Source organism: Ambystoma mexicanum, chromosome 3q (genome assembly GCF_040938575.1).
Source record: "Ambystoma mexicanum isolate Mex_15411 chromosome 3q, UKY_AmexF1_1, whole genome shotgun sequence".
NCBI lineage: Eukaryota > Metazoa > Chordata > Amphibia > Caudata > Ambystomatidae > Ambystoma > Ambystoma mexicanum.
The window spans coordinates 1297736050-1297758562 of NC_090926.1; the positions used below are offsets into that span (position 1 = coordinate 1297736050).

A 22513-nucleotide genomic window follows, 5' to 3' on the forward strand; every position below is an offset into this window, starting at 1 on the left:
TACAAACGCCACTCCACAGACACCTTTTGGTAAGACCGTTCCACTTACTTGTTGATTGGTTGTTGATTCTGTTTTGGCTTGACACTTAACTGGTGTTTCCTTTACAGTGGTTCGGGGTTCCACAAGTACCGCAGTTCCGGAAAGAACATCTCCCACCTGTGGCCTCAAAGGCGGCACAGAGAGTGACTTTGATTCTCTCTGTGCGGTACTTGTGGACAGAGGACTCTTCGGCTACACGACAGTCAAGACACAACATTAAGCCCCTCCTCTGGCAGCCATCTTCAGATTTGATAAGCACGTAAATTGGCAGTATCACGAAGAAGAGCCGTAGAGGGGACGGCAGGAGGGTTCACATCCTTGTGAATAAATAATACATAGCAGTACAACATTACACAACCACGGGAGGTGGAAAGGCTCAACAGAAGCAATTACTCTTACCTCCGGAACAGGCTCACCTTCAAGCGAACAGGTTGCGTAGCACTGCTTGGCCGACCATGGATTCCTCCCTGGAATCGCTGCCGACGTAGTAGAAACTTGTGAAGGTGTGCGTAGAACTCCACGTAGCAGCTCTGCAGATGTCCAGCAGGGTCACACCAGACAGGAACGCCACCGTTGCAGCGATCGCTCTGGTGGAATGGGCTCTCGGACGGCCGGGCAGCGGTTGGTTTGCGAACCGATGACAGTGGATACAGCCAGAGAGCCACCTGGAAATTAATGCTTTGGACAAAGCCTTCCCATGGTTTACTTGACCAAAGTTCACGTATAGTTGAGATGTCTTCCGAAAACTCTTTGTGCGTGCCACATAGAATTTCACAGAATGAGCCACATCCAGCGAGTCCAAAGCCCTTTCAGCTGGCAATGAAGATTTTGGAAAGAAAAGAGGCAGCATCAAAGGCTCGTTGAGGTGGAATTCCGATGGAACCTTTGGCATGAAGGAGGAGTGCATCTGCAGCACCACCCTCGAATCGTGAAAAGACAGATACGGCTGTTTGCAGGATAGGGCCTAGATCTCACCCACCCTCCTGGCAGATGTGATGGCCACTCGGAAAGCCGTTTTCCAAGATAGGAACTTGAGAGGGGCATGATGTATATGCTCAAAGGGGGCTCCCATGAGCCTCGTCAGCACCACGTTGAGTTCCCACGCTGGGACAGACGCCTTCACCGGTGGGAACGATCAAAACAGTCCATTGAGGAACTCTGTGATGAGACGGTGGGTCCAAAGAGAAGACCGTCCTGGAGACCAGGTGTAGCAGGAGTTTGCCGCTAGATGCACCTTGATAGAGGCGTGCGCCAGCCACGCCTTGGCCAAGGACAACAAGTACGATAGAAGAACCTGTGGACCGTGACCCTCAGAGGGTTGATCTTCTGAGACCGGCACCACGTAGCAAAACGCTTCCACTTGTGGTTGTATCACTTAAGAGTCGACAAAGCTCTGGCCCTGGCAAGGACCTCCCTGGAGTCTGCCTGTTGGACAGGAAATATATATGGCCTGTTGTATGTTGTCATCAGACATATTCAGATAAAGATGCATCCATTATCCATGTTCCTATTCTGCATTTTGAAAAACATTTTGTACGCATTTTGCTAGAGAAATAGGCCCTGTCATATGAAGAGGCCTTGCTTAGACTTGCTTAGACACATGTTGTGATGTATGCACTTAGACACACATGTATGTGCACTTAGATATGAACATTGAGTCCATATAGCGCTTGGGCTTGAGAGAATGCGCTACGCGCCAGAATGATTACATGAGGCCTGTGCCATTCTACAGCCATTTTGAAGGGACAGAGGGAGCAGCTCCACTCTGTGTGCGAAAGGTTTGGAATGTAAACAAAGGCTGGCAGGCAGACAGATAAGGCCGTAGCTCTTAGCCTAGTAGAAGCGAATGAGAGACTGGCTTATCGGGCCTCCTTGGGTTTGCAGACAGCAGAAAGGTGGGAGGGAATCTGCAGTGAGTGAGTTGCTTTGCACAGAGAGCTTTTTGGTAGAGAAGACTTCAGCTGGATGGGAGGATGGTATGGATTTCGTAAGATAGAGGGAAGGCCACATGCACAGACAGAAAGACAAGATATGCTTGTTCCATCCTGTTTCTTGAATGTCACAGTGACTTGAGACATTTGCATACATAGGGAGACTTTTCGGCGCTTGGCTGTCGGTTTTAGAGAAATGCTTGAGAGATTTGACATGTAACCTTAGTGATGACTTGTGTCATTGCACAGTATATCCAGGGGAAGGGGTTTGCAGTAGAATCGGATGGCTTTGGCAGAGATGCAGCAAGGGAAGAGCAGATTGGAGCAGAATTCGAGATCGATCGTCAGAGAGCAGTTGGCAGGAGACCAGACCACTGAGGGGCCAAGAGAAAGAGGCCCGGTGCGAGGCTGTGCAGGGAGACTGGCTGCAAAGGAGCTGGAAAGGAGAAAGAGGCTCAAGTTGTGCTGTGAGCAGACCTAGCTGTCTGGCTAGAGATGGGACACATTCCAGATGGGAGCTTAGGAAGCTCGATCATGCAAAGGGGAGTAATGTTGGTTTAAGGCCTACTGAGTGGGAAGCTGTTTTGTTGAGATAGGTGCGCGCACACACACACACACAAACACACACACTAGAGATGGGATTGACACACTGATTCAAGGGGAGATTCATGCAGGCAGATTTTCTGATGAGATAGAGAGCTGAGGTGCGATGTGAAGTGATGAGAGAGAGAAATGCTGACGCTTGCGAATTGTTACTAGGCGGCATTTGTTGTTACTAGGCATGCATTGTTATTAGCATTGTAGTGGGAATTGTAGATTGCATTTATTTGCTTTGCTAGTACTGTTTATCATGCACACTGCTGTGCATGAATAAATGTGTTTTCTTGTTATAATTGCACCGACTTGTGTTTTCTTTTCTTGTCCATTCTTATCTCATTGAAGTGTCATTTCTTGGTGTTTGGTTTGTCATGTATGTCCTATTTGGCAGTAACACAGCGCACAGTGCACAATGCCCTGAGATAGATTATTTGGGATATATTTTGCAGGCAACAACGGGGGGTTAGATTGGTCCACCTCCCCCTGGGGTAGATAGTTGCATTTCGACAAATGGTCGCCCACGTGGGGCTATGCCAAAGATAGATTTGTTGGAGTTTCACACGCCAGAATCTCATACCCTCCGGACTCCAAGGCTGCAGGAGCCAAGCCTTCAGGTTCAGCGATCCTAGGTTGTGATGCAGGATTGCGCCGCCTTCTCTGGTGAGCAGATCCATGACCACTGGCAGCTTGACTGGAGGGGACGTTGACAGGCTGAGAAGGTCCGGGTACCAAATCTGCCTCGGCCATACCGGGGCGTCAAGGGTCATCTTGCATCAGCACCATTTGAGTTGATTGATGACTCGGAGCAGGAGCAGCAACTGGAGGGGGGGCTGCGTACAGGAACAGGCCTTTCCACGGGAAGGAAAACACATCCCTATGTGGAACCTGCTGGTGAATTTCTGCCATTTGGAATTCGTCACTGTCGCAAACAGATCGATCTTGGGCCTAACTCACTTGAGGAAAAGGCGGTCCACTTCATCCTGTCGAATTTCCCACTCGTTGCAGGAGCGCAGCTCCCTGCTGAGGAAGTTTGCCATGGTGTTCTTGAGTACTGCCAGATGAAATGAGATGAGGAACATTGCTTGGGCGACGGCCCAATGCCACTAGTCCCGCGCCTCTCTGGAGAGCGCTGGGGATCTGGTGCCCCCCTGCTTCCTGATGTAGAATATTGTGGTGGCATTGTCTGTGAAGACCCTCACCACTGTGCCCTTCAGGGACGGAAGGAACAACCTGAGGGCCCGGAACACTGCTCACAGCTCCAGGACATTGATGTGGAGATCCATCTCCTCCGGCAGCCACAGGCCTGCGGCGTGGTGACGTCCAGTGTGGGCTCCCTAGCCCTCCAGGGAAGCGTCTGTGGTGACCGCCCCCTGGAATTCGTGCCCCCAGCGATGTTGGAGCACACACCCTACCACCCTATAACTCGACAGAACTCCTTGTCGAAAACAATCTTGTCTGCCAAGTTTCCGGACACCTGGATCCACCGAGCATCCAGGAATTCCTGAAGGGGTCGCATCCGGAACCTGAGAGTAGTAATCAGGTAAATGCATGACGACATCATGTCGCAGTTGCACCTTGCCCTGCTATCCTCTCCTCCGAGGGGGCCACCAGGCAGGAGACCATGTTGAGCCTGGCCCGCAGGAACTGCGTGTTCTGCAATGGAATCAAGCAGGACTGTGGATAGTTCACAGAGAATCTCAGATTCGTCAGCAGACGGATGGTCCTCCCCATGTGTCCGACAGCTGCGTCCCTTGTAGGCACAGAAGAGCCGCCACCGCTGCCAGGCACTTCGTGAACACCCTGGGCGCGACTTCAGTCTGAAGGGAAGGGCCTTGAATTCGTAGTGCCTTCCTTGAACTACGAAGTGCAGGAACTTTCGATGCTTCACGTGAATGGGGACATGGAAGTACACGTCCTCCAGATCCAGTAACGTCAAGAAGTCTCCTTCTTCCAGTTCGCTGAGCATGTGCTGCAACAGGACTATCCTGAACTTTTGGGACTTGAGGCGTTTGCTGACAGGCCACCAGTGGTATACGCAGATACGTCTGCTGAAACTCTAGAGTGTGTCTGTGGGAGAGAGCGTCCAGCACCCATCGGTCGGTGGAGATCTTTTCCCACTCGCTGACGAAGTCTGCTGGCCGGCCTACCAATGGGGTGCATTGGTAGGGGCCCGACGTGCTGGCCAGTTCAATCTTGCTTTGAGGCCTGCGTGCCGCCTTGGGAGCGACAACCACGTCGGCCACCTCTGCCGAAAGCCTTGGAATGGCCCCTGTAGGTCTCTTGGGCCGTAGACCGGGAGGGTTGACGGTACAAAGAGGACCCTCTGCTAAAACCCTTCGACGATTTGCCAGATTTTCCGCCGGAGGCACGGAAGGATGGACGATGCTGCTGAAGAGTGCCCAGGGCACGGGCCGTCTGTGTCCGTCTTAATTGCCTGAAACGATTCGTCAACGGTTTTCCCAAAGAGGTTGTCCCTGTCAAAGGGCATGTCTAGTACCCTCGTCTGAACCTCTTCCTGGAAGTTGGTGGCCTTCAACCAGCCACGACAAGGGAGGCAGACACTGTTCCCCATCTGTCGGAACCCAGTGTCCACGATGTCCAGGGCCACAGTGATGACATGGTCCAATGCCACCTCACCCTCTTGGAGGATCTCATGCGCCTCGACCAGCTTGTCGTCGGGGAGAAATTCCAGCAGTGGGGCCATCTTATACCACAGCTCCCTGTCCCATCTGGCCAGGATCACAAGGGCATTAGCTGCCTTGACTGTCGTCGCCGCCGAGTAGAACATTTTCCTATCAATGGAATGCAACTTTTTCCCCTTGCTGTCCGGGGGAACAGAGGCTGAAGAAGAGGGAATGGAAGACTTCTTCCTCGTAGCCGCCAAGACCACTATGTCCGGGGAGGGCTGCGACCACTGGCACTTCTTTTCCAGCCTGTCCCTCCTCGCCGGGGCTGAAGCCGCGTTTCTCATCAGCGCCAGGCCCTCATCCCAAACGTCGTCCAGGAGAGGCATCGCCAGAATGGTCTTCCTCTTGGCCTCACGTCGTTGGTAGAGTAAACCTTCCTTCTTGGTCTCTTCTGGCATCAGCTAGAAGAGCTGAGACGCGCGGGCGACCATGGCGTGGAATGACCCCACTTCATCCGAGGGAGAAGCACTCGGCGGCAGAGAAATGCTGCCATGTCCGTAGTTGCTGTGTCCGTCCCTGTCTCTGGCGGGGGGGAGAGCATGTGCGGCAGTTGATGAGTCAACGTAGGGTGCAGATTTCTCTTCTTCGCTGACGGCAGGCACGGTGCCAGGGGTGCCATCGGCATCCTCTTCTCGATCTCTGACACCAGAGTGTGGCGAGTTGAAAGGATGTCCAGCGATACGTCCTTGGGAGGTGTAGGCTTGCTGGGCCCAGCGCCCACGTCGTCGTAATTACCGCCATCGTCGTCCTCTGCGTTTCTGCAATCGTTGTCATTTCCAACCCCCTCCGGGACCAGGTGAACACACACCAGGTCCACCTCATCCGAGTAAGAAATATCTGTGCCCTGGAGCACGGTTGAGGCCTCAACCCCCGACACACACCCCTTTTTGCGTCCAGAGGGGTCGGTCTCTGGCTTAGGGATGGCATCCTTTTCTCCAGTGTTTTCTCCACCGGCTTGGCCGAGGCCTTCCGCCTCGGGAGGAGGGCCACTCTGGGCACTTCGGGGTCCCCTGGACTGGGTCAGCCCCTTTCGCCTTCGAGAAGGCGGCTGCTACCAGCTCGATCGTCGAGGATGACTTTGCCTGGGACACCTGGGCCTCCAGGGGCAGGTCAGACACCTTTCCCTGCGTTTTGGTCTTCTCTGGCTTCTCCCGCAGCTTCACTGGGTTAGCCGATTTCCTCTTCGAGGAGGAGCTGGAGCGATGACTGGAGATGGAGGCAGAAGGTGAAGATGAGCGCACCCTGCCCATCGCAGGACCTGCTTGCGCGGCGCCCCCAACGGAAACATATTTGCAGTGCTTGGCTTTGTCTTGGGTCCCCACGGATGGAATGCCCTCAAAGGGCTTAGAAGCCCACTCCCGGACCGACGGTCCTGTGAGGCAAGCCCCTGCTTGCAGCACGGGGTAGAGGTCTTGGCGTTGAGCCGCAGCGCCAACCTACTGTGACGATCCTTGACGGTGCGCTTGGAGAAACCAAAGAAGATGTCACAATCTACTTCCCTGTGGTCCGGATGGAGACAGTTGTGGCACTGGGAGTGTTTGTCCTCCACAAACACATTCCTCAATCCGCAGCTGGAGCAGAGCTTGAAGAGGGAGCCTCCCCTCCTTCTCCTCTGATATGGTCCGGCGTGCGGTGTAGGCCCAATGGCCTTCTGGAATCTTCGATGAAACTCTCAACGATTCTTGCCCTTGAGGAGCGTTGAAGACACAGACAAACGGATCCCTGCTTGCCGGGCAAAGGAGTGAATAAGCACACAGGCTCCATTTGACAAAAATAAGAACTTTTATAGAAAAATAAGCAAAAACTTAGAAATGCTCTCAGAGCAAAACACGAGGACTAACAACACTTGAACGTGCAGTAAACATCTGAAGATGGCTGCCAGAGGAGGGACTTTGGTAGAGGGCAGTCATTGACTGGGGGCAATAGGACCCATAGCTCAGTGATTGGTTTAGAGGAGAAAGACAGTTTGTAAGTGAAAGTGAAACAGTTTTTTCTTTTACCAAGGATTCCCGGCCTGACGGGGAAAATTCATGAGCATGTGAATCCATGCCAGACCCCATGCTGGAGAAAGGAGGAACAAATGGACACATATGTATATATTAAAAATAAGGATGGAGGGCACAGTTAAAAGTACACAGAAATAAAAGACACAAATGAAACATGAATCTGGGAACCTGGTACAGTTAGTTGTTACACATTTGTATTAGACATACTAACAATTTTAAGAATTTTTAGATTAAGCTATTTGCACAGAATCACATGTTGGATTTTAAGTCCCAAAACTGAGAACAATCACAACCCTGTCGTCATACCCAAACTGTGGCAGAGGTTGGACTAAGGTAATGAGTTACAGTGTAATAAGAGGAAGAAAAGATGCTGAGAAGACAGAGAAAGAGCAATAAACAGAAATGTTGTCTCCGTACCTACCATGATGTAATAATGTCGGAATAGCTTCAGCTTCGCCAGATTCATAGCAGCTGTAAACAAAGAGAGACCAAATCAGAGCCCGGCTTTCAGAGCGGGTCGTAATGCACACTGCCCAAGAAATGACTCTACAAATAGAACACACGAAGTGCAAAGGACAGCAGAGAAGGAGAACACCTGGATGTAGGAATGTTAGCAGGGACAGCCCCTTACATTATGAAAGTGGGGGGCTTCCTGAAGCAAGGCAAAAACTAACTCACCCTCATCATGACGGGCAGTGACAAACTGTGTTATATTTCCAGAAGAAAGAACAAAGCTAATTAGCCTTTGATGTGGGCCGCACACCTTCTTACCCACTAGGGGTTTATTCCATTAGTTTGATAGTATATTGTTAGGCAAAGTTTGTGTGCAGTACCCTTTGGGACCACTACACACAACTAGGACTACAGGTATAGGAAACCCAACCTTTAGTATAAGTCTGTACTACACAGTGTTGTGGTAGCGTTGCGGAGCAGCCAGGCTCATCTCAAAAGGGGAATGTGAGCTGTAAGGATGTACACAGAGGTCTAAAATTACAAGTATTCAAACAACTCTTACACTTAAGGTTTCTTGGTAAAACACTTATTCATTTATTTCACAGTTACTTATCATACATTCACTAGAAGGAGGCAATCTATATCACCCAGAAATATACTTCAGTACTTCACAATATCAGGTTCTGAGGCAGTTAAACTACTTTCAAGGAGGAGCAACATGGCATTCAGAGTATTTGAAGTAGGAGCAAAAAGACATAAGTTAATAAAACAAATATTACAGTTACTCTGAAACAGTGCAAATAGTATGAGTTCACCAGAGGAGTTGATTCAATGCAATAGGTTAGGCCAAAGTCAATGGGCTAAAATCTTGTATAGGATAAAGCAGTTCTGGAAGTTAAACGGAAAAGTCTTTGCCAAAGTTATCAAAAGTAGTTTGTAAAAGAAAGATTAACTTGTCAGGTCACAAGCTGGGTGGGCCTGCAAGTTACCAAAGTTTCAAGCACTTTCGCAGTGAGAGGTAAGTTCTCTCGGTCGGTTTTTCACAGTACCTTACAATGAAGAAAAAGATGCAGCTGAAGACGTCTGTTCCCGGCAGTTCCTGCAGATCTCGCTGTTCCAGAGCCTCAGTCGTGGGGACAAGAGGGAGGACATCGGGGGACTCCTGCACTGCACTGGGACTGGTCAAGAAAGCAAAAGCAAATCTTTGTTTCCGGTAGCTGTAGTCAAGCACACAAAGTGGTGTCCTTCTCCCTGGCTATTCGGTTTCCTGCAGCACTCTGAGGAAAATACAACCAGCTCAGAGAATGATAGCCAGGTGGCTTGCGAGTTGATTGGTCCCACCAACTCAAAGGGAGAAGTCGTCCTTGAAGGGCTTCTCTATCGAGATGAACTTGGCTCTTCGGACCTGCAGCAGGGCTTCACCGGGCAAACCAACGGTGCAGGAGTTGCAGCAGCCGTCCTCTTCCAGCTTGTCTTGGGTTGTTTCGTTCCAGTGGTCGACTCTGCCTTCCAAGCCAAGAGACTCGCCTTTTAAACAGTTTTCTCCCATTCATTCCAGCCTAGCTGCCACTCACCCAACAGGTTGCCTGTCCCTGCTAGACAGTCAGCCAGCCAATCATGCCAGAATGCATTTGGGTCTCCTAGGAGACTAAGCGTAGGGAGTTTCAGGCACCTCCATCACTTCCTGCCCACCCCAGACACTCGGGCACCAGAGGCGGTCTTCCGTCCTGAAGCCCGCCAAAGGCATAGGAACAAAGGGACCAAACCTGGTTTGGCGCCAGAGACAATCTCTAGAAGGACCTTTCCAAAATGAAATGGCGAAAAAAGAAGACCGGGACACGTTTAAAGAAAGGAGGCTCAGACGCCATCTTGAAAAAGATGGCTCCCACGATTTAATGCTACCGGTGTTCGCGGTGGGGAAAAATCATGGTAGTTTGTTGTAAAACCACTGCCACCAGCCATTTTGAGAGGAAAGGGTAGCATTTGACTGCTACATGAGTTTCAAGGCACAGGGGATGCTAAGTAACCACTCTATTGTAAGATAGGGTGGGCTGGGTCTAGGAATTTGGAAAGACTAATAAAGTCAATGTCACTTTACTTACTCTGGGAAACAGTAGTTTATCCCAAAGAAGGTATTTAAACCTTGGGACAGCCTAAAAGGCTTCCCCTGTGTCTCTGCACTGTGGGAGCTGTGTGACACAAATGAAAAGATGATGCCTATGGAGTCGTCTAAAACTCCATAATCAAAGAACACAAGAGTAAAACACACATCAAAATACATGAGAGAGTGGGGAAAAAGGCTCACACTCTCTCCAGGTAAAATAAATCAAGTCCTCAAAATCCAGTAAAGTTGCTGGGGGTCTCTAAGGTGAAGGGAATTAGCACATTTATGAGAATTCTCCCCAACATATATTAGCTTCTGTGCTAGTTCATTAAACTAGTTCTTCAAGTTCAATAAAATAAGGTTAATATTCTTTAGAAAGTGCAATTTTCAGGAAATGCGAAGCTTTGGCCAATGCATTTTGGACATAGTGTTCTTCGTCAGGGCCTTAGGTTGTAGCCTGATTATAATTGCCTTGTGATATACATGAATGCATTATCCTGCTGATGCTTATATTCACACTTTTCATACTTCCTTGTTGGACATTAATGTGTTCGTTTTTACATGGACAACATTAAATCAGGCTACAACCTAAGGCCCTGACGAAGGACGCTATGTTCGCAATGCATTTGCCAAAGCCAAAGCTTCGCATTTGCTGAAAATTGCGTTTTCTAAAGAATAAAAACCTTATTTTCTTGAACCTGAAGAACGAGTTTGTTAATGAACTAAGACAGACGCTAATATACTATCAAACTAATAGAATAACCCCCTCGTGGGTAAGAGGGTGTGTGGCCCACACCGAAGGCTAATTAGCATTGGTCTTTATTCTGCACGTACACACAGTGCCTTGCACAGCAACACAAATCAGTGGGCTGCACCACACGTATCACTTGAAAGCGAAATTTATGAATTACAAACTGAATGGACTACTCAACAGTGCCCACTCAACCACTAATTGTTAAACTGTGTTGTATTGTCAAACTCCAAAGGGCTTCCCCGGTTCCACCCTGAATCATGGAGTGGTTCTACAGTGACGCTTGTAGTCGGTAGTGGAAAAAGCCTTCTTAGCCTGGGTACTATGAGCAACCCGAGGGCGTCCTCACTTCTTTCTCCCCATCATCCTCTTCTCAGGTGGCCAGGGAAGGGCCATCGATCTTGGATCCCAACCCTGGGGGTGGAGATGCGAGGAAGGATCACCTGGATAGGGGAGACTTAGGGACTGGTAGGAGGATGTCCTTGGGTGAGACGCGGTATCCCCCATTTCCATTCCATGATGAACCCTCACTCCCAGCTGCATTTGTGGGATATTGCTACACTTTTCCCTCAGCCTCGGGAACCACCAGGGGACATCATAAATACGGGAATACTAGGAGGAGGGTGAAGAACAGGAGGTCTACAGGCTAGACCGGGTATCCCCCTTTCCCTTTTGAGGACGACCCTCCTCCTTCCTTTATGGGCCATTACAAAACATCTCCCCTCATTCAATCCATCATAGTACTGGGACGAGGAAGAGGCGACCAAGTAGTGAGCACTAGTAGGACATTTCACCACTCTAATACTGAGACGACGAAGAGTCCTGCAGAGTGTGGTGAAGGTCAGGCATGTCCTAAATGCTACACTAATTACGACCAGACACGTTCAATTGTGGACTCACACCTGCAACCCGTCTAGTGGTTTCAGGTGTATAAAAGGTGGACCTCACTATATAAGAGGAAATCCGGTAAACGCTGACCCAACAGCAGGTGGGGAGTGTCTACTCTGTCTGAACCCGGGGAGGATTATTAGACTTTAATCATACCTGAGTGTAGAAATCAGGACAGTAGCCGATGTGGAGTTTTGTAGACCTATTACAATTAGGTACTCACGAATGTCCGGAAACAGCAGAGGAGTAGAATAGCTCTGAGGTATATAGGTAATTCCCCCAAAGTGTTCAGAGGCCAGAGAACTGGACTCAGTGCACTCCGGGGGCAGTACCCTTGGGAAACCCTCGTGGGGAAGAAAACCCAATTGTGTCTCGTAGAGGATGGTGTCTTCCGAGTAGCTGTGGAAGAATGGTAAGTACTGCAGGCTGAAGGAGGAACGATTCCAGGAATCCGCTCGGGAAGAAGGGTCGATCAGCAATGTAGAGGAAGTCGAGTGCAGCAGGCTTGTGGACGGAACGGTTCAGGAATCCGCTCGGCGAAAAGGAACTTGAGCAGCAACGTGGAAGGAAGTCCGGTCGAGCTCTATGTAGTAGGCAAGGAGAAAAGTAAGGAAGGAAGCGAGGAAGGAAGTAGAGTAGAAATGAACCGCACACGAGTGCACGGGGAACGAACGCAAGAGGAGAAACGGGGAAAAAGTAAGGTAAGGAAAAGTAGAATAAGTTGAGACGGAACTCAGACAAAGTACGCAGAGTGCAAAAGAGAGGATGAGAGGCTTAGAAAACCTCAGCGGTAGTATTGCAGAAAGTTAGAAAAAGCACCAGCGCGAAGCGAGGTGAAGCGAACAGAAGTGACGCGTCTGGCCCAACCATAGAGAGGAAGATATAGAATGGGCAGACGCGGTCGCCATGTTGGAAACAACTAGAACGGTAATCGTCGTGTGGTAATAGCGCTGATGAGCCGCCATCTTGAGTTCCATTGTTGGTATCTTGAATGACTCATTCTCCATTTCCGCCATGTGTGTCGAGCTGAATTCCTGACAAGACCTTTATTACACACTGGTTAAATGTAATGTCTTAACCACGGTAGTTGGACTCCAGGTTGACCCCACAGTTACTTCACTGTGAGTAAAAGGCACCAGGAGTTCCTCTTCTCTTGAAGTGTCTCCTACTCTCACGGACCCGGATAGGCCCACCAGTTGCTCTCACTCTCCTCTCCTTCTCCCTGCAAAAAGCAACCCACATGCCATTAGGCCAGTCCCTTTTATACCTGGTGCTTGGAGGGAAAAGGGCCAATCAGGGACAACTTCCCTCCCCCCCTTTCCGATTGGTGGGGACTCTAGGCACCCACCCTCTATGAATAGAGCTGCCTCCTCCCCTCCTCCTCCTTTACTCTGGCTGCCTGGTTCCGGCTCCCCCTCCCTGTTGTCAGCCACGCCCTCTCTATCGCCCCACCCCCCCAACATGGTGTCTCCCTTGAGGCATGCTTCCCGGAGGCCCGTCCTGCTCGAGGCCCCATGCTGCTGCTAGGGGTCTGCCCTGCTTGAGGTAAGGAGGGGGTTCTGTTTTGTTCCCACTGTCGGGTTCCTGCCCAGCTGTCTGGCGCACCTCCGACGCCGAGCGGTCGGCACGAGCCGGGCTCTCTAATTCCCGAGCCTCGCCTCCGCTCGCCGCCGGAGGCCGCCGAGCTACGCTGTGTTCGCGGGTCTCCCAGCCGCAGCGCCAGTGGACCGGGTCCTCGTGGGCACACGCTGCGCTGCGGCTGTGGGCACCCGCGGCGCTGCGGCTGCAACGCCGGCACTGTTGCGGGACGCCGACAAGGCTCTCCCTTTAACAGGGACGCCTCCCCGGCGCCCGCCCTCAGCGTCGCACACGCCCGCGGTACAGCGGGCTCCTCTGGCCGTGCGTCCCGCTCTCCGTCCACCCTCACATCCTCACATACCCCCACCACAGATCCAGGCCGGTCGGGCCGGATCGAACTCCTGGACAAGTAATCCGCCACCAGCTGAAAGCTGGCAGGTCTATGTAAGGTAACGAAGTCGAAGGGCTGGAGGGACAGGAACCATCGCAGAACTCGTTGGTTGGTGTCCTTGTGTCTCGCCAACCACTGCAGTGGTGCATGGTCGGTATATAACGTAAACTTCCTCCCCAGTAGGTAGTATCGCAAAGAGTCCACCACCCATTTAATGGCGAGACATTCCGTTTCGATAGTGGAATACGCTAACTCATGCGGAAGGAGCTTCCGACTCACAAAACAGATCGGTCGTAGGAACCCGTCTACCTCCTGCGTCAGGACCGCCCCCAACCCCATGCCAGAGGCATCCGTCTGCAGGAACAAATGCTTCCGGAAGTCCGGGCATACCAACACCGGGTGGGATGATATACTGCGCTTCAGCCCCTCGACGGCCAGTATGGCTGCGTGATTGGTTGACAGGTCCGGGGAACCCCCGATTTTCAACGCCTCGGTCAGTGGCGCAGCCAGGGAAGAAAAACCGGGAATAAAGCGCCTATAGTACCCTATAAACCCCAAGAAGGCCCTAATTTGTTTTCTGTTAGTTGGTACTGGGATCCCCTGAATAGCCTTGATTTTGGACACCTGTGGCTGAATCACGCCGCCACCGACTATATGTCCGAGGTACTTGGTTTCCTGGGTCCCTAGTATCGATTTTGCCGGGTTGATGTGGAGTCCGGCCTGGGTCAGGGTGCTGACCACCTCGCGTAGATGGGTTAGGTGGTCATTCCATGATGTGCTGTATATCACGATGTCGTCCAGGTAGGCCGCAGCGTACTGGTCGTGGGGCTGTAGGAGGACGTCCATCAGCCTCTGAAAGGTGGCCGGAGCCCCATGCAACCCGAATGGTAGTACTTTATACTGAAAGAGCCCCTGGGGTGTAGCAAATGAGTTTTTTTCTTTGTCAGATTCCTGTAGTGGGATCTGCCAGTATCCCTTGTGAGGTCCAAGGTACTGAGGTAACGGGCAGCACCCAGCCTTTCCAGCAGTTCATCCATCATGGCCATGGGATAGGCTTCGTAGTGGGATATCATGTTGAGTTGCCTAAAGTCCATACAAAATCGTACAGCCCCGTCTGGCTTGGGTACGAGTACGATTGGAGAACACCACGCACTGGTTGATGGTTCAATAATATCCAACCTAATCATTTCTTCGATCTCCTTCTTAATGATCAACCTTCGGGCCTCTGGGATCCTGTAGGGTCTCAGCCGGACTATCTGTCCGTTTAGGGTTTCGATACGATGCTCCATTAGGCCGGTCCTTCCAGGTAAATGGGAGAAGGTGTTGCGGTGTGGTTTGAGCGTCTCCAGGATCTTGTTTTTCATGTGTTCAGTGAGTGTTTCACCCCACTGCACCGCATCCAATTGGCCGGTTGCGTGGAACACCCCCGTATCCTGGGTGGCTAGAATATCGACCGGGGCAGACTCGGTCCATTTCTTCAGCAGGTTTATATGGTAGACCTTATGTGATGGGCTTCGGTCAGGTTGGTATATCCGGTAATTCACTGGTCCAACCACGTCCTTCACCACATAAGGACCTCTCCATCGAGCCAACATTTTGTTCGCACTGGTGGGTAGTAACACCAGTACCTTATCCCCTGGTTCGAGCTTTCTTAGGCCACAGCCCTTGTTGTATGTCTTCTCCTGCCGGTCTTGGGCTATACTTAGATGGGATTCTGCTAGTCCCCTCAAAGTAGACAGATGGTTCTTAAGGTCCTCAGCGTACTCGGTGAGGGACGTTTCCTTAGTGTTTTCCCAGTCCTCCTTAACCAGATCTAGGATTGTTCTGGGCTGTCTTCCAAACAGCAGCTCGAATGGGGAGAATCCTGTCGAGGACTGGGGGGTGTCCCTTAATACCATTAGGATCAGGGGTATGACTCTATCCCAGTCCTTCCCCTCCGGGCCTGCTACCCTCTTCATCATTTTCTTTATCGTTTTGTTGTACCTCTCCACCAACCCATCCGTTTGGGGGTGGTAGACTGAGGTACGCAGCCGTCTGATCTGTAGTCTTTCACAGACTTGTCGCATGACAGCCGACATGAAGTTTGTACCCTGATCGGTGAGGATTTCGGTGGGTAGGCCTACCCGTGCGAAGTAGGGGATGAGTTGGTCACATATCTGGTTAGCCGACGTCCCCTTTAGGGGGAAGGCCTCGGGGTACCGGGTGGCATAATCCACAATGACCAGCAGGTATCGATATCCACGACTGACTGGCTCGAGCGGGCCTACCAGATCTATACCTATCCTTTGAAAGGGTATGGTGATAAAGGGCATCCGCTGAAGAGGCGCCTTGGCTGGCTTTTCCCCACTCGTCAACTGGCAGATTTTGCATTCCTTACAGAATTTCGCCACCTCCCCATAGACCCCTGGCCAGTAGAAACGTTTTAGAATGTTTTGCTGTGTCTTTAGGGAGGCCATGTGGCCGCCACACGGGTGATTATGTGCCAACTGGAGGACAATGCCCCTGTGTGTTTTGGGCAGGAGTAGTTGTTCCCTCCGTGCTCCTCCCTCCTCTTGGTAGACCCGATAGAGCAGGCCCTGTCTAGATGTAAAACCGGCTCCCTTGGTCAGGTCTGGGTCCCCATTTGTGATGGCCCTTTCACGGGCCAATGTTAAGGTAGGGTCCGTCAAGGTTTCTCCCCGGATGGAATCCTCATGGTCCTCCGGGTTCCAGGCTATCCGTTGGGTGGCATACATGGATGCGCACTGAGCAAGGCGAGCTTCCCTTCTTTTCCTAGCGGGTCTCTCTCGTCCCTGGGTGTTCGGGGGGATGGGCTCCCTGGCAAAGGGTGCTTCTTCCCACCATCCCTGGTCTAGGGCTTTGATAGTCTGGTGGAAGTAGGGCAGATCGGTCCCAATCACCACTGGGGTGGGTAAGGAGGGGAGGACGGCAGCTCTCATCTCTGCAATGTTAGGGCCCACCTCTACTGTTATGGATTTCATGGGGTAGGTCCTCACATCCCCATGTATACATCGAATTGGGATACTAACATTGGTGAGGTAATGAAAATCACTTACGGTTGGTAGTACCGCCGTCTGCCGACTTCCACTGTCGAGCAGGGCCCTGGCTTGGTTCCCGTCTACCCGGACGTCCATCTCGTAGAGACCTTGGCATCGTGGTCCTTGCTCGGTCCTCATGAATCCGATCTCCATCGGCTCGGTGCCTCTCTTCCGGGGACAAAACCGGGCTATATGGCCCCACTCGCCACAGTCATAACATTGCGGTTGCCGGTATCCCGTGGACAACGGGGTGGACCGCGGGTGGGACCGCTCCTCTTCTCCTCGGATCCAGAAGGGCGTCCTTCCATTGCTCTCCATTTGGGAGGCCCTACTCGCAGGCTCTTGGTTGTGAGGGGTTCCAACGGTGGCATCGGGTTGCGAATGGGAGATCCGACTCCAAAGGGTTTACCCGCTCCCCCTGCCTTTTGGTAGGCCGACGCTATGTCCACAGCCTCAGATAAGGTGGGCCTGTGATGTTGTCGGACCCATCTTTGCATCGGAGGGGGTAGGGGCCTCAATGAACTGCTCGAGGGTGACCTTATCTAAGACATCTTGGAGGCCTGTTTCCGGTACTTGTAACCACTTCTCGGTGAGGTCTTTAACCCGGTAGAAGAGTTGTCGGGGGTTCTCCCCCGGTTTGAGTTTAGTGTCGCGCAGCCTCATTCTGTAGGCCTCTTCGTCAAGTCCCAACTGGTCCAATACTGCCTTTTTGATTTCAGCGTAAGGCGTGGTTCCGTTTGGGTTAACGGCCTGGTAGGCACCTTGCATGATGCCAGACAAAAGGGGAGCAACATACTGGCCCCAGCGGTCCACCGGCCACTGAGCGTTTCGGGCGATCCTCTCGAATGTGGTGAAAAAGAAAGCCGGGTCTTCGCCTTCCTTGAATTTCTGCAACACTGCGGAAGGGACCATGGGCTGGTTTCGGGTGCCGGTGACAGCATCCGTCAGGTGTTTTATCGTCTCTTGATGTTTGTCCTGAGAGGTGGACTGCAGGGTACCCTGCAATTGTATTGCCTGCTGAAAGGCTTGGCGATCAGCGGCCGCCTGCTGGGCCTGAAGTTGGAAGAGCTGTTGTAACTGTTGTTGCCCCTCTGACAGTGTCTGTATTATTTTCTCCATCGTGTTCTCTTTTATCCTGCCGACTACGCCACTTGTAGAAATCAGGACAGTAGCCGATCTGGAGTTTTGTAGACCTTTATTACACACTGGTTAAATGTAATGTCTTAACCACGGTAGTTGGACTCCAGGTTGACCCCACAGTTACTTCACTGTGAGTAAAAGGCACCAGGAGTTCCTCTTCTCTTGAAGTGTCTCCTACTCTCACAGACCCGGATAGGCCCACCAGTTGCTCTCACTCTCCTCTCCTTCTCCCTGCAAAAAACAACCCACATGCCATTAGGCCAGTCCCTTTTATACCTGGTGCTTGGAGGGAAAAAGGGCCAATCAGGGACAACTTCCCTCCCCCCCTTTCCGATTGGTGGGGACTCTAGGCACCCACCCTCTATGAATAGAGCTGCCTCCTCCCCTCCTCCCCCTTTACTCTGGCTGCCTGGTTCCGGCTCCCCCTCCCTGTTGTCAGCCACGCCCTCTCCATCGGCCCCCCCCCAACATGGTGTCTCCCTTGAGGCATGATTCCCGGAGGCCCGTCCTGCTCGAGGCCCCATGCTGCTGCTAGGGGTCTGCCCTGCTTGAGGTAAGGAGGGGGTTCTGTTTTGTTCCCCCTGTCGGGTTCCTGCCCAGCTGTCTGGCGCACCTCCGACGCCGAGCGGTCGGCACAAGCCGGGCTCTCTAATTCCCGAGACTCGCCGCCGCTCGCCACCTGAGGCCGCCGAGCTACGTTGTGTTCGCGGGTCTCCCAGCCGCAGCGCCAGTGGACCGGGTCCTCGTGGGCACACGCGGCGCTGTGGCTGTGGGCACCCGCGGCGCTGCGGCTGCAACGCCGGCACTGTCGCGGGACGCCGACAAGGCTCTCCCTTTAACAGGGACGCCTCCCCGGCGCCCGCCCTCAGCGTCGCACACGCCCGCAGTACAGCTGGCTCCTCTGGCCGTGCGTCCCGCTCTCCGTCCACCCTCACATCCTCACACTGAGACAGAGCTCAATTGACAGGTTGAACCATCAGAATGACTAACAATGGTCAAAATCCATCTTGAAAACAATCATCAAGTTTTAATCAATTATTAACAATGTTAAAAAGTTATTACATCGAAGGTTAGGTACAGCGTAATGCTGCCGTCTTCGCTCATTAATGCACCCGTGAACCGGGGTGCTCCTGGCGCTGTGGGAAAGCCATCATAGATGCTCAATAAATGAAAAAGGATGTGCAAGATGAAAAGAACGCAGAGCAACGGGTTGAGAGGAAAATTAAGGACATTGAAAAGAAATGCAAGCAGCAGATTAAAACCCTGATTCATGGAATTATTTGCGTGTAAAACGCACATTTGCGCGCCATTCTGCCTGAAAATCCCCATACCTCAAATAGGAATTTTCAGGAAGAACATCGCACAAATGTGTGTTTTACGTGCAAATAATTCCATGAATCAGGGTGTAAAAGCTAACAATTATTGAATACCGAATTAAATGAAGGCTTTTGGAAAAGCTAGTACATGGTAATGAGTTTGTGTGAACATTCATATACCACTTATTGAAAGCAAAGCACAAGCTGTAGGCAATACAATGGAAAGCAAGTATGAAAGATTGCGAGAAAATTTGAAAGCAATGTGGTGAAGGAACAAACACCACGAAGTGAACTATAAGCAAGAACACATTGTGGCAAAGCCAAGAGACTGGCAAAGGAAAGAACACATTGTGGCAAAACCAAGAGGCTGGCAAGCAAAGCCAAGTGAGTTTGTACCATCACACAGGTACAGACACAGAAGAACCTGTGTGGGCTAAATAGCCTAGGGTTCCTGGTTGCGCCACCTGTAATGGGTGGATCGTATGTCCAACAACTGTGCCTAGACCAGGGAACTGGAGCTGAAGTGAAACCAGAGAAAGCAATCTGATTGAACAGTTAAAGAAACCAGAAGGAGGGTAAAGTTGGTTTGGAGCTGTTTTTGAACATTGAAAAATTGAGAATAAGTACAGATTGACAAACTGAACCTGGGGAAGGGAACCCCGAGATTTGGAAGAAGCTCAGAACTTTATTTGGAACACTATTTCTTTTATTACTATCATTTCTACATATTGTTTAGCTTTAGGTGTGAGGGCAAGTATAGGTGTTGGACACAGACAGACTTTTAAATTGGTACTTTATGACTCAGACTTTCCTTAGTTTCTTTAGGTAGGGCCCTTAGTATACGGCAAGTTAGGCCTTCATCCATCCTGACATTTGAGTTGATAAAACATTTGAGTCTGTTGTATGTGTTTTGCTTCACAATGCCTTCACAGTACATAGCTGAAAGGTAAAGTGTTGGCCTCAGACATGAAGCCTGTTATCATCTCAAGTTATGGAATCTGGTAGGGCTGACTCAGCTCTTCATCGTTAGTCAGTAAATTAAGACCAACTGAACTGGGTAATCCAGCATGAAGTACTATATCAGAATGTCATTGGGTAATACACACCCTCCTCCTGTGGCGATTCAGAAGAAGGACACAGACTCACAATAGATTGCCTAACCTTCCGTGGTACTAGCCCATGCCGATTTTACTAAAGTGCTCGTCTGTCAGTCGTGAATATCCAAGTAACAAGTACATTGTCCAAATCCATCCTATATGACCCTCCCACTAACAGAAAGCTAACTTAAAGCAGGAGAATGACTCCCTTCTCCTGTGCGTTCTGCTAGAACAAGCCTTTTAATATATAATCCGTAAATAGTCTCTCATGACTTCCCCGATTTGGATTTGCACTTTCTTTTTTGGTTTATGATTTTGGTCACAGACGTGTGTGGAGCCTTGTAAAAGAATATACTTCCCATTGGTTTGTCCTCTCACTCTACACCACTTCCATTTCTCCTGACTCACAGGATTATGCCTCTAGTTTATATATACAGGGAAAACGCTAACTGAACTAAGGACTAACATATGTAAACATTTGCCGAAGCACAGCAGCATAGTAAAGGGGGTGTGGGATCCACATTGGGAAAACATACCACAAAGCGAATTAAGATGAAATACAAACTCTGCATTTACAGTTGACATTCACAGACCTTGGCAGGGGAGTAAACCAACGGTGTGGCCTCAAGAAACATTAGATGAAGAGAACAGAGAGTTTGACCAAGCAAGGGTAGTCTGGGACCCACTTTGGGAGGTGCACTCCGAACAGTGACAAAGAGAAATACCAACCTTACGTGCACAAGTGACACTCGGAGCCCTTGGCAGGAGAGTAAACCAAGTCAGTGGGTGGATGAGAAACCAGAGAGGGACAGTGAGAACAAGATCTTTGAATTCCCCACTTGGCAAGCGAGTGGACAAAGAAGGGGATATTGAGAAAACAGGGTCAGGCACCCTCAACGCAGTCTGGGAAAGAGATCCAGGCCATTCTTCCTTGTCGCAGGGCCTGGGAAGCAGGTCTGCCAAATATAGATGAGGACATATCTTGAGCATCAAAGAGACAGAATTCACTTTGGATAAAGCTGGAAAGACTCTAGGATGAGGGAAGCAACCCCTTGTGGAACCTTTGTTTGCTTTTCTACACCTTTTTGGAACTTTTGTTTTGATCTGTAAAGCTGGGCTGCAGGTCAGCAGCCAAAAGACCTTTCCCATGTGGCATTAGATTAGGTTTAGCTTGTGAGGGATAGGTTAGGATGTGGAACTTTACTTTGGACATTCTGACACAGACATGTTTCATTAGCTAGTTTTGTTGAGGCAGGAGATCCCTCTTAGAGATGGGGCCAGTTAGGATTTCTTCCATCCCTCCCGCCCAACCCTATTTTTGTTGTTAATAAAAATAAAAGTCTTTGCCAATCAACATGCCACCTGAGTGTCTGCCTCTTACTCCTAGACACTCACATTTGCCAAAACCCAATCAAGGTAGCAATGGAGAGCAGTCAAGGCTATTCTCAGGAGAGTGTGAGTGGGGTCATGGGCCCTCAGTGAGTCCACACAATATAGCACACAATCATTCAATTTAGACAGGTAGGTATAAGGAACAAGTTACTCACCTGTAACTGTTGTTCTCCAGCATGGGTCTGGCATGGTTACACATGCTCATTAATATTCCCCGTCGTCAGGCTGGGAATCCTCGGTAAAGAAAGAAAATCAGTTTCAGTTTAGTTTCTGAACTGTCTTTCTACTAATAACCAATCACTGGTCTCTGGGTCATACTGCTCCCAGCCAATGACTGCCCTCTAACTAAGCCCCTCCTCTGACAGCCATCTTCAGAGATGGTAGCATGTAAAGTGGCAGAAGGACCAAGAGAAGAGCCGCAGAGGGGTTGGAGGGAGGGTTTGTTTGTGAATCCATGCCAGACCCATGCTGGAGACCAACAGTTACAGGTAAGTAACTGGTTCCTTCTCTAGCATGGGGTCTGGCATGGATTCACATGCTCATGAATACAAGAATCAATAGCAGTACACCCATGCACAACCACGGGAGGTGGCAAGGCTCAACATTAAGCATTTCAACAACTGAACATTAAGCATGTCTTACCTCCCCACCAGGCTCACCTTCAAGCGAACAGGTTGCGCAGCACTGCTTGGCCGACTTTGGATTCCTCCCTAGAATCCCGGTCCACGCAGTAGAATTTCGCGAAGGTGGGCGTCGACCTCCACGTAGCTGCCCTGCAGATGTCCAGCAGGGGCACACCAGACAGGAACGCCGTAGTAGCAGCGGTCGCTCTGGTCGAATGGGCACTCGGACGGCCGGTCAACAGTCGATTTGCCAACCGGTCACAGTGCATAATGCAGCCGGAGAGCCACCTGGAAATGGAAGCCTTGGAGAAGGCCTTCCCTTGGTTCACAGGGTCAAAGTTCACAAACAGCTGTGATGTCTTCCTCTCAGCCGGCGACAAAGGCCATGGGAAGAAAACAGGCGACACCAAGGGCTCGTTGAGATGGAAGTCCGACGGCACCTTGGGCATGAAGGAGGGGTGCGTCATCAGCACTACCCACGT

The 22513-nt window shown here is 50.8% G+C and overlaps 1 protein-coding gene across 2 annotated transcripts in view; it reads right to left on the reverse strand.

Moving 5' to 3' along the window:
- Window positions 1–22513, reverse strand: part of LOC138447901 (protein GPR108-like) — an 851977-nt gene that overhangs the window by 428100 nt on the left and 401364 nt on the right. For both annotated transcript variants that reach the window (XM_069604412.1, XM_069604414.1), the window contains one exon: window positions 7682–7731. In XM_069604412.1, the coding sequence (XP_069460513.1) occupies window positions 7682–7731 (50 nt within the window). The remainder of the gene's footprint in view (window positions 1–7681; window positions 7732–22513) is intronic.